The sequence below is a fragment of the Rhinoraja longicauda genome, chromosome 8 (assembly GCF_053455715.1).
Source record: "Rhinoraja longicauda isolate Sanriku21f chromosome 8, sRhiLon1.1, whole genome shotgun sequence".
NCBI classification, from domain to species: domain Eukaryota; kingdom Metazoa; phylum Chordata; class Chondrichthyes; order Rajiformes; family Arhynchobatidae; genus Rhinoraja; species Rhinoraja longicauda.
The window spans coordinates 43,418,119-43,433,514 of record NC_135960.1 but is presented as its reverse complement, the minus strand read 5'-3'; the positions used below and the strand labels follow the sequence as shown (position 1 = coordinate 43,433,514).

The 15,396-nt window shown below is 44.3% G+C and overlaps 1 protein-coding gene across 1 annotated transcript in view; it reads left to right on the top strand.

Annotated features, from left to right (window-relative positions):
• trpm2 (transient receptor potential cation channel, subfamily M, member 2) overlaps nucleotides 1-10,982 on the top strand; it is a 90,539-nt gene extending 79,557 nt beyond the window's left edge. The window contains exons 29-33 of the mRNA XM_078403777.1: nucleotides 889-999; nucleotides 2,390-2,492; nucleotides 4,922-5,023; nucleotides 7,685-7,786; nucleotides 9,016-10,982. Of these exons, the coding sequence (XP_078259903.1) occupies nucleotides 889-999; nucleotides 2,390-2,492; nucleotides 4,922-5,023; nucleotides 7,685-7,786; nucleotides 9,016-9,195 (598 nt within the window). The 3' untranslated portion in view covers nucleotides 9,196-10,982. The remainder of the gene's footprint in view (nucleotides 1-888; nucleotides 1,000-2,389; nucleotides 2,493-4,921; nucleotides 5,024-7,684; nucleotides 7,787-9,015) is intronic.
• The last annotated feature ends 4,414 nt before the right edge of the window (nucleotides 10,983-15,396 follow it).

The following is a 15,396-nucleotide window of genomic DNA, read 5'->3' as shown; positions in this document are numbered from 1 at the left end:
TTAGCCAATTTCATAAGTTCATAAGTGATAGGAGCAGAATCAGGACATTCGGCCCATCAAGTCTACTCTGCCATTCAATCATGGCTGATCTATCTTTCCCTCTTAACCCCATTCTCCTGCCTTTTTCCCATAACTTCTGACACCTGTACTAATCAAGAATCTATCTAACTCTGCCTTAAAAATATCAATTGACTTTTCCTCCACAGCCTTCTGTGACAATTCCACAGAATTCCACAGATTCACCACCCTCTGACTAAAGAAATTCCTTCTCATCTTCCTAAAAGAACGTCCTTTAATTCTGAGGCTATGACCTCTGGTCCTAGTCTCTCCCACTACTGGAAACATCCTTTCCACATCCATTTTATCTAGGCCTTTCACTATTCGGTAAGTTTCAATGAGGTCCCCCCTCATCCTTCTAAACTCCAGCGAATAGAGGTCCAGTGCCATCAAATGCTCATCATAAGTTAACCCACTCATTCCTGAGATCACTTTTGTAAATGTCCTCTGGACCCTCTCCAGCGCCAGCACATCCTTCCTCAAATTGACTCATAGTTGCTCAAAATTTGCTCACAATACTCCAAATGCGGTCTGACCAGAGCCTCATAGAGCCTCAGCATTACAACCCTGTTTTTGTTATCTAGTCCTCTCGAAATAAATTTACCATGCCTGGAACTATTCGGAATGGCCCCATTTGCACATAATGAATTCTCATGGTTTGTCCACTGTCAGGATAACCAGGCACTGCTGCATGATCCCATTTGTGGGCATTTGTCTCTGTCACATTATCATCAGGACCACGTGTAAATTGAGGTTTGGATCTGGCCCAAGCTGTGAGTGGAGATTCTGATCATCATCCTGACCACCCAAAGTTTTCTATAACTGTTTCAGGAATCACGTGAATCCAGATCACGTGAATCCAGTGGGAAGGACTGGGCTGACTGGAAAAGGGAGTCTGCACATTTTTGGATGTAACCTTGTGATGGAACCCATCATAACTCGGTAAGGAGACAGCCACTTTCATGTTTTTGTAGTAAGACATTGTGTATGTATGTGGTATGTATGTATATGTGTATGTATGTATGTATGTATGTATATGTATATATATATGTATTATTCTTCACTGCACCCTTATGATGGGGCACCACGTCAGCTCATTATGTCATGGGGAACTGGAATACCAACAAGTCACTAACTGTTATAGTTAGTTTTGAGTGGAAGGGAAGCATTGCAGCAGCAGGAAAGTTTAACAAAGAGTCGTTTCATTGACTCATAAAAGGTATAGCAGCCAATAAGAAGTGAAGGCATAGTGGAGCAGATTGTTGGGAGTAGGATAAGAAGGAACTGCAGATGTTGGTTTAAACCAAAGACAGACACAAAAAGCTGGAATAACTCGAAAGGTCAGGCAGCGTCTCCGCAGAAAGGGAATGGGTGATGTTTCCGGTCGAGACCCTTCTTCAGTCTAGTTCGGGAAAAGGGAAATGAGAGATTTAGACGATGATGCAGAGAGATAAAGAAAAATGAATGAAAGATATGCAAAAAAGTAACGATGATAAAACAAACAAGCCATTGGTAGCTGTTTGTTGGGTGAAAACGAGAAGCTGGTGCGACTTGGGTGGGGGAGGGATAGAGAGAGAAGGAATGCTGGGGTTTCTTGAAGTTAGAGAAATCAATATTCATTCCATTGGGCTGCTGCCCGTGAAATATGCAAGTGCTTGTTCACAGCCAAGATAGACACAAAATGCTGGAGTAACAGGCAGATAGAAGGGATAGGTGACGTTTCAGGTCGAGTTGTGGTTGAAGTTAGATATTCTAGGTGGAGGTCTGTAAGCAGTGGAGCTCCGCAGGGATCTGTGCTGGGATATTTGCTGTTTGTGATCTATATAAATGACCTGGACGTAAATGTAGCTGGCTCGGTGAGTACGTTTGCTGATGACATCAAAATTGGGGGAGTTGCAGACAGTGAGATACAGCGGGATGTAGATTAGCTGCAGAAATGGGCGGAGAAATGCCAGGAAATTCCCCTGCCCTCAATAGAGGACTCTGAGTCTCTATCCTATTTACGACCTGACCAAACATTCAGCAAGTCGGGTCACATCTGCAGAGAGGATACGAGAATTATAGTTCACATCAATGACCTCTCATCAGTTTCAACACTCATGCTGTTGGAGGCATTGTTTCTGGTAATTTGTGTCATTCTCTGCAGCCACTATTTTCCATGTGGAGAGTTGCCTAACCATCTCTGCTTCTGGTTTCATACTACTACAGGAAGATTTATGAGCATTTGAGATTTGGGCGAGTGGTTAGAAAGAGAATTTAGTGTCACAGGGGGATCTGACACTGCTTGACGATTTCAACACTCACTAATTGCACTGTTTCTTTTCTGCCCCAGCTTTAATAGGAACTCGGATAATTCACTGGTAGTGAAAGGTTCCAAGAATGTACTGGAGTTACTTGTTGTCCAGTATCCAGGTGAAGGCTGGGCTCTGCCTGCGGTATGTGAAAAATAGAGTCGTAATTTACACAAATGTGCATAAATAGGAAAGACAACAGCCAGGCGTGTGCACTAATACAGAACACACCAGCTTGGTGTAAACTTCAATATGAATCATGGCGGACAAGAGGCAAAAGAGATTGCTGTTGCTGGTATCTGGAACAACAAACAATGTTGGGAGAATTCAGTGGGCCAAGCAACATCTATAGAAGCAAAAGTTGTAGGTCGACATTTCAATGTAGATGTTGCCTGGGAAAATGTCAGTATACGGCAGTATGAAGTGAGATAGAGGCTGGCAGGTGATCGGTGAAACCAGATGGGGAGAAGACAATGGATAGATGGAAACAGGAAGAGGGAGGATGGGAGGGATGAAAAAAGAGTGAAAAACAATAGATGGATGTGAGTGTGCATGGGAGGTGTGAATTTTGGGGGTTTGGGGAATTTTTTCCTTTCCCTTACCCTTCTCTAAAATGTGGTTCCATCTGCCCTTCATCGTCTCTCCATCAAGTTCCACCTATCACCTGAGATAGACACAAAAAGCTGGAATAACTCAGCGGGTCAGACAGCATCTCCGGAGAAAAGGAATAGGTGATGTTTCGGGTCAAGACCCTTCTTCAGACTCAATTATCTACCTATCACCTACCAGCTTCTCTTTTACCACCCTTCATGCTGCTCTATACTGACATTCTTTACTGTCCTCATTAATCCTGATGTAAGGTCTCCTGATAATCCTGATATGTTGACTTATACGGTATACCACCTCAGATGCTGCTTGACCCACTGAGTTCTTGCAGCATTCTGTTTAATGTAAGAAAGATAGCCGCGTGGTGTATAAACAAATAGGAATCACGGCAGCTTGTTGTGAACATGAATAGGAAACAGCAGCCTGGTGTGCACACAATTAGGTGACACAACAACCCGGTGTGTACACATATAGGAAACACAACAGACTGGCGGTACAACAAAGAGCAATCACGGCTGCTGGGTGTGTACACAAATAAGAAATACAACATCCTGGTGCAGGCGCACACAGGAATTGGGGCAGCTTGGTATGTACACAAATAGGAAACAAATCACTCTGGTGTGTGCGCAAATACTCTGGGTGAGGGATAAAGTCAACTGGAACATGATTGTGAACTCCTCTGCTTTTCTGTCACTTTTGCAGGGGATGTGTTGCACCCCTCTGTGATATTTAGTGACTGATTTGAAAAGTACACTTGGGATCCACTGGCATTGTGACTTCCCTCATGCTTTTGTCACACTGCTACCACACAGACCCAGGAATCATCACATCATCACCTTAGTACAGTGTCTTTAACTGAACCAATATAGTTCAAAAATCTTTCGCTGATACAAGCCAATTATCTTGGAGAAGGTATTTCAGGCTTTTAAAAGTTTACTGCCTATTTTAGAAATCGGTTTTGAAACATTTTAATTAAAATATGTCAAGAATCAAAAGTGTTTTATTGTAATATGTCCCAAACTGATCAATAACATTCTTACTTGCAGAAATACATTGTTCTGTTTGGTACTATTGATGCTTAATAGCTCCCTTCTATTACTGATGTTTGTTATGCAATGAAAAAGCTATGCTCACTGTAAGAAGAGTTCCTATCTGAATGCTAAAGTTTTGTAGAAAGACTTAATAGATGGAGAGTAAGGGGAACAGAAAAACAAAACTCATGGTGGCAGAAACCCAGAGTAAATTAGATGGTCAGAACCTTTATCCCAGGATGGATATATCAATTATCAGAGGGCCAGACTTTAAGATGAGAGGGGCAAAGTTTAAAGGAGATGTGCGGGGCCAAGTTATTTTACACAGAGGGTGGTGAGTGCCTCGAACAAGCGTTTTACGTGGTTTTAGTTTAGTTTTAGAGAACTAAAACTCTCTGGACTCAGTGGACTCGCCCACCGAGTCCACGACGACCACAATCACCCATTTACTAGTTCTATCCTACACACTCGGACAATTTACAGAAACCAATTAACCTACAAACCTGCACGCCTTTGGAATTTGGGAGGAAACCAGAGAATTCGGGGAAAGCCCATGTAGTCACAAGGAGAACGTACAAACTTCGTACAGACAGCACCTGTAGTCAGGATCAAACCCAGGCCTCGTAAGGCAGCAACTTTACCGCTGTGCCGCCTGATGGTGGTGGACATTGTGACCCCAAGGACCTGTTCCTCTACTGTACTACCATGTTCTATGTAATCATTTCACTGAGAGAGAAGGACAGACAGGGAAAGGAATGTTCAAAGCATTGGTGTTGCCCGAAGTCAGAGAACCTGGTGCTCACATATCAGTTTGTATCCCCTATATGAGAAATAACATCAGAAATTCTAGCAAAGGTTAACATTTTCGACGGAAAAGGGTAGAAATTTGGGAAAATGTCTGAAATTTAAGTACAATTCTTTATTTTTGCACTTCAGGGTATTCTGGATCCTGGAGAGAAATTCCCGAAGAAACTGAAACTGATTTTAAACCCAAAGATGCTGAACATGTTTGAGAAGCTAGAGAAGGAAGCTTTGAAGGTGAGACGTAAATGTTGTAGAAGGTAATTGTATTGAGAATGTTATGTCACAATCCTGTGTGGAGAATGAATGTGAAGAAGATTCATCTCACTGTTATTGCAGCCTGACTCCTGATTCACTCCAGTCAGTTGATGCACCACATACCACTTTCTTCCAATGTTTAGTGTCTCCTGATCACAGTACAATGTGAGGCTGCAAATCATGTCCACATAACAAAGATGGCTTCCGCACATGGCGAACAGCAAGACATATCCTTGTTGTGCTGGGGGAGTACTTGCTGCAAGTGGAGGAGTCATTCCCAGGCATAATGCAATGGGGATAGAATCTCCTCCAGGCATAGTGACATTGGCACAGCGGCACGGTGGCGCAGCGGTAGAGCTGCTGCCTTACAGCAAATGCAGCGCCGGAGACCCCGGGTTCGATCCCAACTACGGGTGCTGTCTGTACAGAGTTTGGACGATCACCCCGTGACCTGTGTGGGGTTTTTCCGAGATCTTCGGTTTCATTCCACCCTCCAAAGACGTACAGGTTTGTAGGTTAATTAGCTTTGTAAATGTAAATAATGTCCCTAGTGGTTGTAGGATAGTGTTGATATGCGGGGATCGTTGGTCGGTGCAGACCCAGTGGGCCGAGGGGCCTGTTTCTGCGCTGTATCTCTAAACTAAACTAAACTAAACTAAATTAAAACATTGTGGTACCTTCCTGGTGAAACATTGTGGCACCTTCTGGTTAACATGCATGAGAAGCATCAACAACAACACCTTAGCCCAGATCCAGCAAATAAGGTCTGCAGTCCAACCATGACTGGTCATGAATAGGGATGGATAATTAAATAGCTATCTAGCAGAGGAGGCTCCGGGAACATTCCCATCCTCAACAATGGCAGCTCCCTCCAGCCTACTGTTATACTCTATACTATCTGTAATACAGGAAGCATTAGCCTTCATCATAACTTGTGTACTTGGATGCTAATTCTTTGTATTTCATTTACTAGGACCCTCGTCCTTTCATACTACAAAATGTTATATCCCCACTCCATTTAAATAATAAATGACTTTTGCTTTCTTCCTTCCAGAGTTTGTAACTTGATATTTGCTCAAGTTATACTTTTTATGCCAACTCCTTACCCACTCACCTAACCCATTCCTCTCCTTAGACCTCATTCACAACTCTTTTTCTGCTACATGAATGACTACATTGGGGCTACCTTCTATACCTGTGCCAAACTCATTGATTTTTATCTCTTACTTCCACCCGACCCTCAAATTTACTTGGACTATCTCTGACAACCCTCTCCCCTTTCTCGATGTCTGCGGCTTCATCAGAGTGAACAGACTATTGACTGAAGTCTACAACAAACCCATTGATTCCCACAGTTACATTGACTACACCTCCTCTTGCCCTTCCTCTTGCAAGGACACCATCTTCTATTCTCAATTTCCCCGTCTCTGCCGCATGTGCTCGCAAGATAAGGCTTTCCACGTCAGGCTATCCGAGATGTGCTCTTTCTTCAGTCAACATGGTTTTAACTGCTATTGTGGATGGATCCGTCAGCCACATCTCCTCTGTGTCCCGCAGTTCTGTTCTCCCACTCCACATTCCCCCCACCCACCCCCCTCCCCCCCCCCCCCCCCCTTGCCACAGACCGAAGAAGGACATTCCCCCAGGTCCTCACCTTTCACCCCACTGGCCTTTGCATTTAGTATTTCTGCCACCTTCAATGTGATCCCACCAGTCGCATTTTCCCACCCCCATCCCTTTCTTCTTTTTGCTTAGACCAAACCTTCTGCAATCACTTGGTTCATTCCTAACCGCCTCCCCTCTCAAAGAAATAGAAATTGATTTCTCCAATTTCAAGTAACACCCCCCTTGCTCCTTTATTTCCTGAGCCACACCTCCCAACCGAGGTGAGCACATATTTCTCCAACTATCCTGCCTCCCTATTCACCCACCCCCACCCCTTCCACCTAGATCCCTCCCTCTGGCTTTACATTTCACTCCCCTTCTCTCCTTTTTGACAGCCTTTTGTCCCCCATTACATATCTATCTTTTGTTCACCCATCTGCCAATAAAACCCCTCACTGGCAGCACAGTAGCGCAACTGTTAAGTTGCTGCCTGACAACCCCAGTGACTCAGGTTCTATCCTGACTACGGGAGCTGTCTGTACGGAGTTTTATGTTCTCCCTGTGACCGCCAGGGCCGTCTTAACGCATGGGCCTGATGGTCACTTGCCCGGGGGCCCACGAGCATAGGGGCCCCATGCTGATCTGTGTATGTTAAGTGACTTGCAATAAATAAATACTACTTTAAAAATGTAGGTTCAATAAGTGTTTTTTTCGCAACATTTTCGGTCACTGTGCTTCTCACAGCGATCTGTAAGTGCTTTTCGCAACAATGTAGCACCCTAAGTCCATCGCTAAGTGCTTTTCGGTAAGTGCTTTTCACCGGCACGACAGGGGGGGGCTGGTAGGGAAAGGGGGGTGGGGGAGAGTAACGGTAGGGGCCCCAGTACACTGCTTTGCCCGGGGGCCCATAATGCTGTAAAAACGGCCCTGGTGACCGCGTTGGGCTTCCTTTGGGTGCTCAGGTTTCCTCCCACATTCCAAAGACGTGCAGGTTTGGTGTTAAACACTGTCAAATCAGTGCACTGTGCATTTCAGATTCACCGTGGCTATGTGGATGACCCAAGGAACACAGATGATGCATGGATCGAAACTGAGGTTCTCAACTTTCACTTGAAGGAAGGCAATTCGCTCATTACTGTGAGTTTTTAAATCTGTAATAATAATTTAATGATGCCTTATTGTTTATTGTTGAAGCTGCTGGCTCGGGTGTGTGTAACCGCAGCCAGTCTGCCCGCTTTATGACACGGCAGGTTAACTGATGATTATTGAAGACAGAGTCAGAGCTACACAGCTTGGAAACAGACCTTTCAGCCGAACTCTTCCATGCCAACCAATGAGCCTTTATCACCCATCTGTCTGTATTTGGTCCATCTCCCTCAAAGCTTTTCTCACCCATGAACGTATCCAATTGTGTTTAAAACATTATAGAGTGAGGCCCAGCGCAAATTGGAGGAACAGCATCTCATATTTCGCTTGGGCAGCTTACAGACAAGCAGTATGAACATTGACCTCTCTAACTTCAAGTAACCCTTGCTTTCCCCCTCTCTCCACCCCTCCCCCTTCCCAGTTCTCCGACCAGTCTGACTGTCTCCAGCATTTCATATCTGTGCTTTGTTGTTACCTTCTCCCAGCTAACAATGATCTATTCTAATTTTCCTTGATCTCCGTCCCCTTTGGCATGGTTTCACACCTTACACTTCCTTATCTGTGTACCCCTTCTCTCCTGACATCGGACTGAAGAAGGGTCTCGACCTGAAACGTCGCCCATTCCTTCTCTCCAGAAATGCTGCAGTAACTGAATTACTGCAGGATTTTGTGTCTATCTTTGGTCTAAACCAGCATCTGTAGTTTCTTCCTACACATAATGATACCCAGGTTTATCGCTTCCTCTGGCAGCTTATTCTATATACCCACCATCTTTTGTGTGAAAAACTTGCCCCTCAGGTTTGCTGGCAGGCCAGCAGAAGATGGCTACTTTGTCTTTGACTGTGGATGGGGAGGAAGCACTTCTGTAGATGCAGCCAACAGGCTCAGGTTGGCTGTGAAACAATCCACTGAGTTACTGCCTGGGCTCACAGCAGGCTGGCCTCTGGGTGTCTCTGACAGTCCCTGACATCAGGGCTGACAGGAAGCATCTGCTGGGGTTGGAGGCAAACATAGACACATAGAAAATAGGTGCAGGAGTAGGCCATTCGGCTCTTTGAGCCAGCACCACCATTCAATATGATCATGGCTGATCATCCTAAATCAGTACCCCGTTCCTGCTTTCTCACCATATCCCTTGATTCCGTTAGCCTAAGAGCTATATCTAACTCGCTCTTGAAAACCTCCAATGATTTAAACCCGTGTCTCCTTCTCTTCGACAGACTCTCACAAGTCGAGCTGCATCAGGAGTAAGCAGAGAGATCAAGCTTCCCTTCCTACAGCAAGGCTCGATGCAGGAGATCGTGGTAAAGTGGCAGGTGATGGAGCAGGGAGTGCCAGTGTGCATGCTCTACAAGGACTACTTACAAACTGTGGCAGAGTACCACTCTGCCCACTTCTGAGTCACTGTCTTCTATTGAAAGGCCAGCTTTAAAGCGAGAGCCAACTAATACATCTGAGTGTGAGAGACATGAAAACAATTCACCAAATGAATATTGCCAAAGCAAGTAGGTGAAGGTGATATGGAAGTGACTCTCAATGTTTTGCACACAGCACCTGCTACTGTAAGAACAAGTACCCAGTGTAAAGGGTCCTCTTACAAATCTGGCACCATACAAATTGTTCCATGGTCTAACTCTTACTGTGTCCTACTAAGCCTGATAGCCCCTCCATTTCCTCAATCTTTGTAGTATTACAACAACGTAGGAATCTACTGAAATATTGCACAGTGGATCTTTGAGCACCTGTTGATAAAGACAATATATCTGACCTGAAAAGCAAACAAAACTGAAATGCTGGAAATCTAAAACAAACATAGAAAATGCTGGAAATACTCATCAGGTCAAGCTGCATTTGTGGGGAAAAAATCAGCATTGATGTTTCAGATCAAAGACTGCACGCATAAAGCCTAACCTGCTGAGGATTTACAGCATTTTCTGCTTTCAATAGCTAACTAGCACCAACTGATTAGCATCAGCGCTTAATAAAAGATGACTTTAAAAACCCTTCAATATAGTGATTATAAAACCCCTTTATTCATAAACATGGACAAGCAATTATAAATGGCTTTTCAGTTTCAGTTTCTGTTTTCTACTGCACAACCACCAACAGCTGGGCTATCTCATGCATGTTTTACTCGCGTGGGTACTGGTTGCAAAAGGGTTATTTAGATTTTTATGTGGGCAAGTTTGGTGCATGTCTATGTCCAAGTTGTCGAGCCGTGACGTGAAGAGTGACAAGCATGGTGCACATCTGGTGGTGTCGGGAAGGATGATCCACTCTGGGATAGTCCATGGATTTAGTGACTAAAGGTAGCTATTTTTGTTTGCTCTAATTCTAGTATAAACGAAGTGACCTGCAGACTGTCTTGTAAATTTCTGGTTATTGGATTGAATAAAGTGAGATATGTTACTGGGGATGATGCCATGAGTCTCTTTGTAGACCGTACATAAGCGGGCTTTGGTGCGTCTTGACTCCAGCGACTCCCAGCCAAGGCAATTTAACATATCGGAGACGCTTGACTGTCCTGAGTAGTCGTCACAAACAAACCGTGCTGCACTCCTCTGAACCTTGTCAAGGGTGTCAATGTTATTTTTCCGGGGAGGCTCCCATATTGTCTGGCAATATTCCAACAGTGGGCGGACAAGTGTTGTGTACGCCACCTCCTTTGTTGGTTTGTCACAACCGGATAAATTTCTCGGGAGAAGGCCCAAGGTTCTGTTTGCTTTTGTGGCATCTGGTTTATGTGTCTGTTCCAGGCTCGGCCAGATGTGTCTGTTCCAGGCTCGGCCAGATGTGAGTTCCACTCCCAGGTATGGGTGGTGATCAACTTCTTTAAGCAGGTTGTCTCCCATCTTGTACCGGTTTAAGAGCGGCTTGACTCTAATGGAAAAGCATTTGGTGCAATTGAAACCCATTTGCCAAATGGTTTCCCAATTGCAAAGATTGTTTATGTCATTTTGAAGAACCTTGGCATCTTCAGCAGCTTTTTAATAGTAAACATTGACAGGAGATTCTAAAACCTTTTGATGGAAACAATGGACACTTAATAGTAAATGTTGCTGGGTGATTATAAAAGATCATTTACTATTAAACATTAATGGATAATAATGTAAGAGTTTTAATGGTAATCACTGAGTTGTTTAATATTCACTATCATGAAAAACCTGTCTGTTCCCAAATCCATAATTAGGGCTATCCTGAAAATTGAGTAATAATCAAACTAAATGCTTGAAAATATTTACCAATTACAGCTAATGAATATTTAAGAATGAAAATAAATTTCTTCAACTCTGAGCATGGTGCTCTTTGATACTTCTTTGCTGAATGAAGATATGCATGTAATGGTTGAAGCCAGGTTGCCTCGAATCAAAGAGGTGTCCCCTGGGTTGAAATGGGGGAGGTGTAAGGGGAAAGCAGTCATGAATCCTCTGGTTAGATCAGCTTTCCTTCAGACCCTCTCCTCTTACCCTGCTCATGCTGCAAACCCAGTGATACCAGCACTGAAGCTGATATTACACATCACTTGGCAAAAGGAGAGGTGCATGATAGCAGAGGGTTGTTCTTCATCTTTCATGTGTCAACTACAACAATCAAAAGTGGCAATTGGTGCTTCAGAGTACTGTAGCTGACGCTTTGCTGCAAATTTTGCCAGTTCCATGGAACTACCCAGAGTGGACGACGAGGACGTAAAGCAGCTCCCACCGCAGAGGGTTATTGCTGTGATCCCACTGTGGTCCTCAGGGATCCATGCTGTTTCTTATATACGTGAATGATTTGGATGTGGGAGTCATAGAAACATTGAAACATAGAAAATAGGTGCCGGAGTAGGCCATTCAGCCCTTCGAGCCATCACCGCCATTCAATATAATCATGGCCGATCATCCAAAATCAGTACCCCGAATCCGGCTTTTTCCCCCATATCCATTGATTCCCTTGGCCCTTGGCATCTAACTCTCTCTTGAAAACATCCAGTGAATTGGCCTCCACTGCCTTTTGTGGCAGAGAATTCCACAGATTCACAACTCTCTGGGTGACAAAGTTTTTCCTCATCTCAGTCCTAAATGGCCTACCCCTTATTCTTAAACTGTGGCCCCTGGTTCTGGACTCCCCCAACATCGGGAACATTTTTCCTGCATCTCCCCATTCCAATCCTCTAAAAATTTTACATGTTTCTATAAGATCCCCTCTCATTCTTCTAAATTCCAGCGAATATAAACCCAGTCGACCCATTCTTTCATCATACGTCAGTCCCACCATCCCGGGAATTAATCTGGTGAACCTACGGTGTACTCTCTTAATAGCAATAATGTCCTTCCTCCCTCAAATTACGGGACCAAAATTGCACATAATATTCCAGGTGTGATCTCACCAGGGCCCTGGATAACTGCAGTAGGATCTCCTTGCTCCTGAACTTAAATCCTCTCGTAATACCATGTGCTCTAATTTTGCACGCTAATCTCTTGTGTGGGACCTTGTCAAAGCCTTTTTGAAAGTCTAGATCACATCCACTGGCTCTCCCTTATCCATTCTACTTGTTACATCTTCAAAAAATTCCAAAAGATTGGTCAGACATGATTTCCCCTTCATAAATCCATGCTGACTTTGACCGATCCCGTCACTGCTTTCCAAATGCGCTGCTATAACATGTTTAATAATCGACTCTAGCATCTTCCCCCCTACCGATGTAAGGCTAACTGGTCTATAATTCCTTGCTTTCTCTCTCCCTCCTTTCTTAAATAGTGAAGTTACATTGTTTACCCTCCAGTCCACAGGAATTAATCCAGAGTCAAGGGAACATTGAAAAACGCATCCACTATAACTACCTCATATCCCTTGTATGTCCACTTTTCCTAAATTGAGACCATTCAGATAATAATCTGTCTTCCTATTCTTACCGCCAAAGTGGATAACCTCACATTTATCCACATTAAACTGCATCTGCCATGCATCCGCCCACTCACACAACCTGTCCAAGTCACCTTGCAACCTCATAGCATCTTCCTCACAGTTCACACTGCCACCCAGCTTTGTATCATCTGCAAATTTGCTAATGGTACTTTTAATCCCTTCATCCAAGTCATTAATGTATATTGTAAATAGCTGCGGTCCCAGCACCGAGCCTTTCGGTACACCACTAGTCACTGCCTGCCATTCTGAAAGGGACCCATTTATCCCCACTCTTTGCTTTCTGTCTGCCAACCAATTTTCTATCCATGTCAGTACCCTACCTCCAATACAATGTGCTCTAATTTTGCCCACTAATCTCCTATGTGGGACCTTGTCGAAGGCTTTCTGAAAGTCGAGGTACACCACCTCCACCGGCTCTCCCCTGTCAATTTTCCTAGTTACATCCTCAAAAAATCCCAGAAGATTAGTCAAGCATGATTTCCCCTTCATAAATCCATGCTGACTCGGAACAATCCTGTTACTGCTATCCAAATGCTCCGCAATTTCGTCTTTTATAATTGACTCCAGCATATTCCCCACCACTGATGTCAGACTAGCTAGTCTATAATATCCCGTTTTCTCTCTCCCTCCGTTCTTAAAAAGTGGGATAACATTAGCTACCCTCCAATCCACAGGAACTGATCCTGAATCTATAGAACTTTGGAAAATGATCACCAATGCGTCCACAATTTCTAGAGCCACCTCCTTAAGTACCCTGGGATGCAGACCATCAGGCCCTGGGGATTTATCAGCCTTCAGTCCCATCAGTCTACCCAACACCATTTCCTGCCCAATGATACATTGTGTAGTTAAGGAGATATTTGGGAAATAATACAGAACAACAAACTGCTGAAGGAACTCAGCAGGCCTGTTCCTGTGCTATACTATTTAGAGATAGAGTTTGGAAACAGGCCCTTCAGCCCACCGCATTCATGCTGACCAACGATCACCCATACACAAGTTCTATCCTATGAACTATGGGCAATTTAGAGAAGCCAATTAATCTACAAACCTGCATGCCTTTGGAATGTGAGAGGAAACTGGAACACCCAAAGAAAACCCACGCGGTCACAGGGAGAACATACACACTCCGTACAGACAGCACCCTTAGTCAGGATTGAACCCGGGTCTCTGGCCCTGTAAGGTAGAAACTCTACCACTGCGCCACCATGCTGCCCTGTTCTATGTACTCCTTACAGTTCTGGTCACCACACTATAGAAAGGATGTTATAATGCTGGCGGCCGTGCAGAGGCAGGTTCATCAAGAAGTTGCCTGTGCTGTAATGTTTCAGTGATGAGGAAAAACCAGGAGGCTAGGTCTGTTTTCCCTGGAGTGGAAGAAACTTAGAAACATAGAAAATAGGTGCAGGAGGAGGCCATGTGGCCCTTCAAGCCAGCACCGCCATTCATTGTGATCATGGCTGATCATCTACAATCAGTAACCTGTGCCTCCCCATATCCCTTGATTCCACTAGCCCCTAGAGCTCTATCTAACTCTTTTAAATTCATCCAATGAATTGACCTCCACTGCCTTCTGTGGCAGAGAATTCCACAAATTCACAACTCTCTGGGTGAAAACGCTTCTTCTCACCTCAGTTTTAAATGGCCTCCCCATTATTCTTAGACTGTGTCCCCTGGTTCTGGACTCCCCCAACATTGGGAACATTTTTCCTGCATCTAGCTTGTCTAGTCCTTTTATAATTTTATACGTCTCTATAAGATCCCCTCTCGTCCTTCTAAACTCCAGTGAATACAAGCCTAATCTTTCCAATCTTTCCTCATACGACATCCCGGGGATTAACCTCGTGAACCTACACTGCACTGCCTCAATAGCAAGGACGTCCTTCCTCAAATTAGAAGACCAAAACTGCACACAATACTCCAGATGTGGTCTCCCCAGGGCCCTATACAACTGCAGAAGGACTTCTTTGCTCCTGTACTCAAATCTTCTCGTTATGAAGGCCAACATGCCATTAGCTTTCTTCACTGCCTGCTGTACCTGCACGCTTACTTTCAGTGACTGGTGTACTAGGACACCAAGATCTCATTGCACTTCCCCTTTACCTAATCTGATACCATTGAGATAATAATCTGCTCCTTATTTTTGCCACCAAAGCGGATAGCCTCACATTTATCCACATTATACTGCATCTGTCATGCATCTGCCCACTCACTCAACCTGTCCAAGTCACCTTGCAACCTCCTAACATCCTCTTCACAGTTCACACTGCCACCCAGCTTTGTGTCATCCGCAAACTTGCTAGTGTTACTTCTAATTCCATCATCCAAATCATTAATATATATTGTAAATAGTTGCGGCCCCAGCACCGAACCTTACTGCACTCCACTCGCCAATGCCTACCATTCTGAAAAGGACCCGTTTATTCCTACTCTTTGCTTCCTGGCTGCCAACCAATTTTCTATCCATGTCAATACCCTACCCCCAATACCATATGCTCTAATTTTGCCCACTAATCTGTGTGGGACCTTTGTCCTGGGACAGGCTTTCTGAGAGTCTAGATACATCCACTGGCTCTCCTTCATCTGTTTTACTTGTCACTTCCTCAAAAAATTCCAGAAGATTAGTCAAGCAGGATTTCTCCTTCATAAATCCTGCTGATTTGGACCAATCCTTTTACCGCTATCCAAATGTG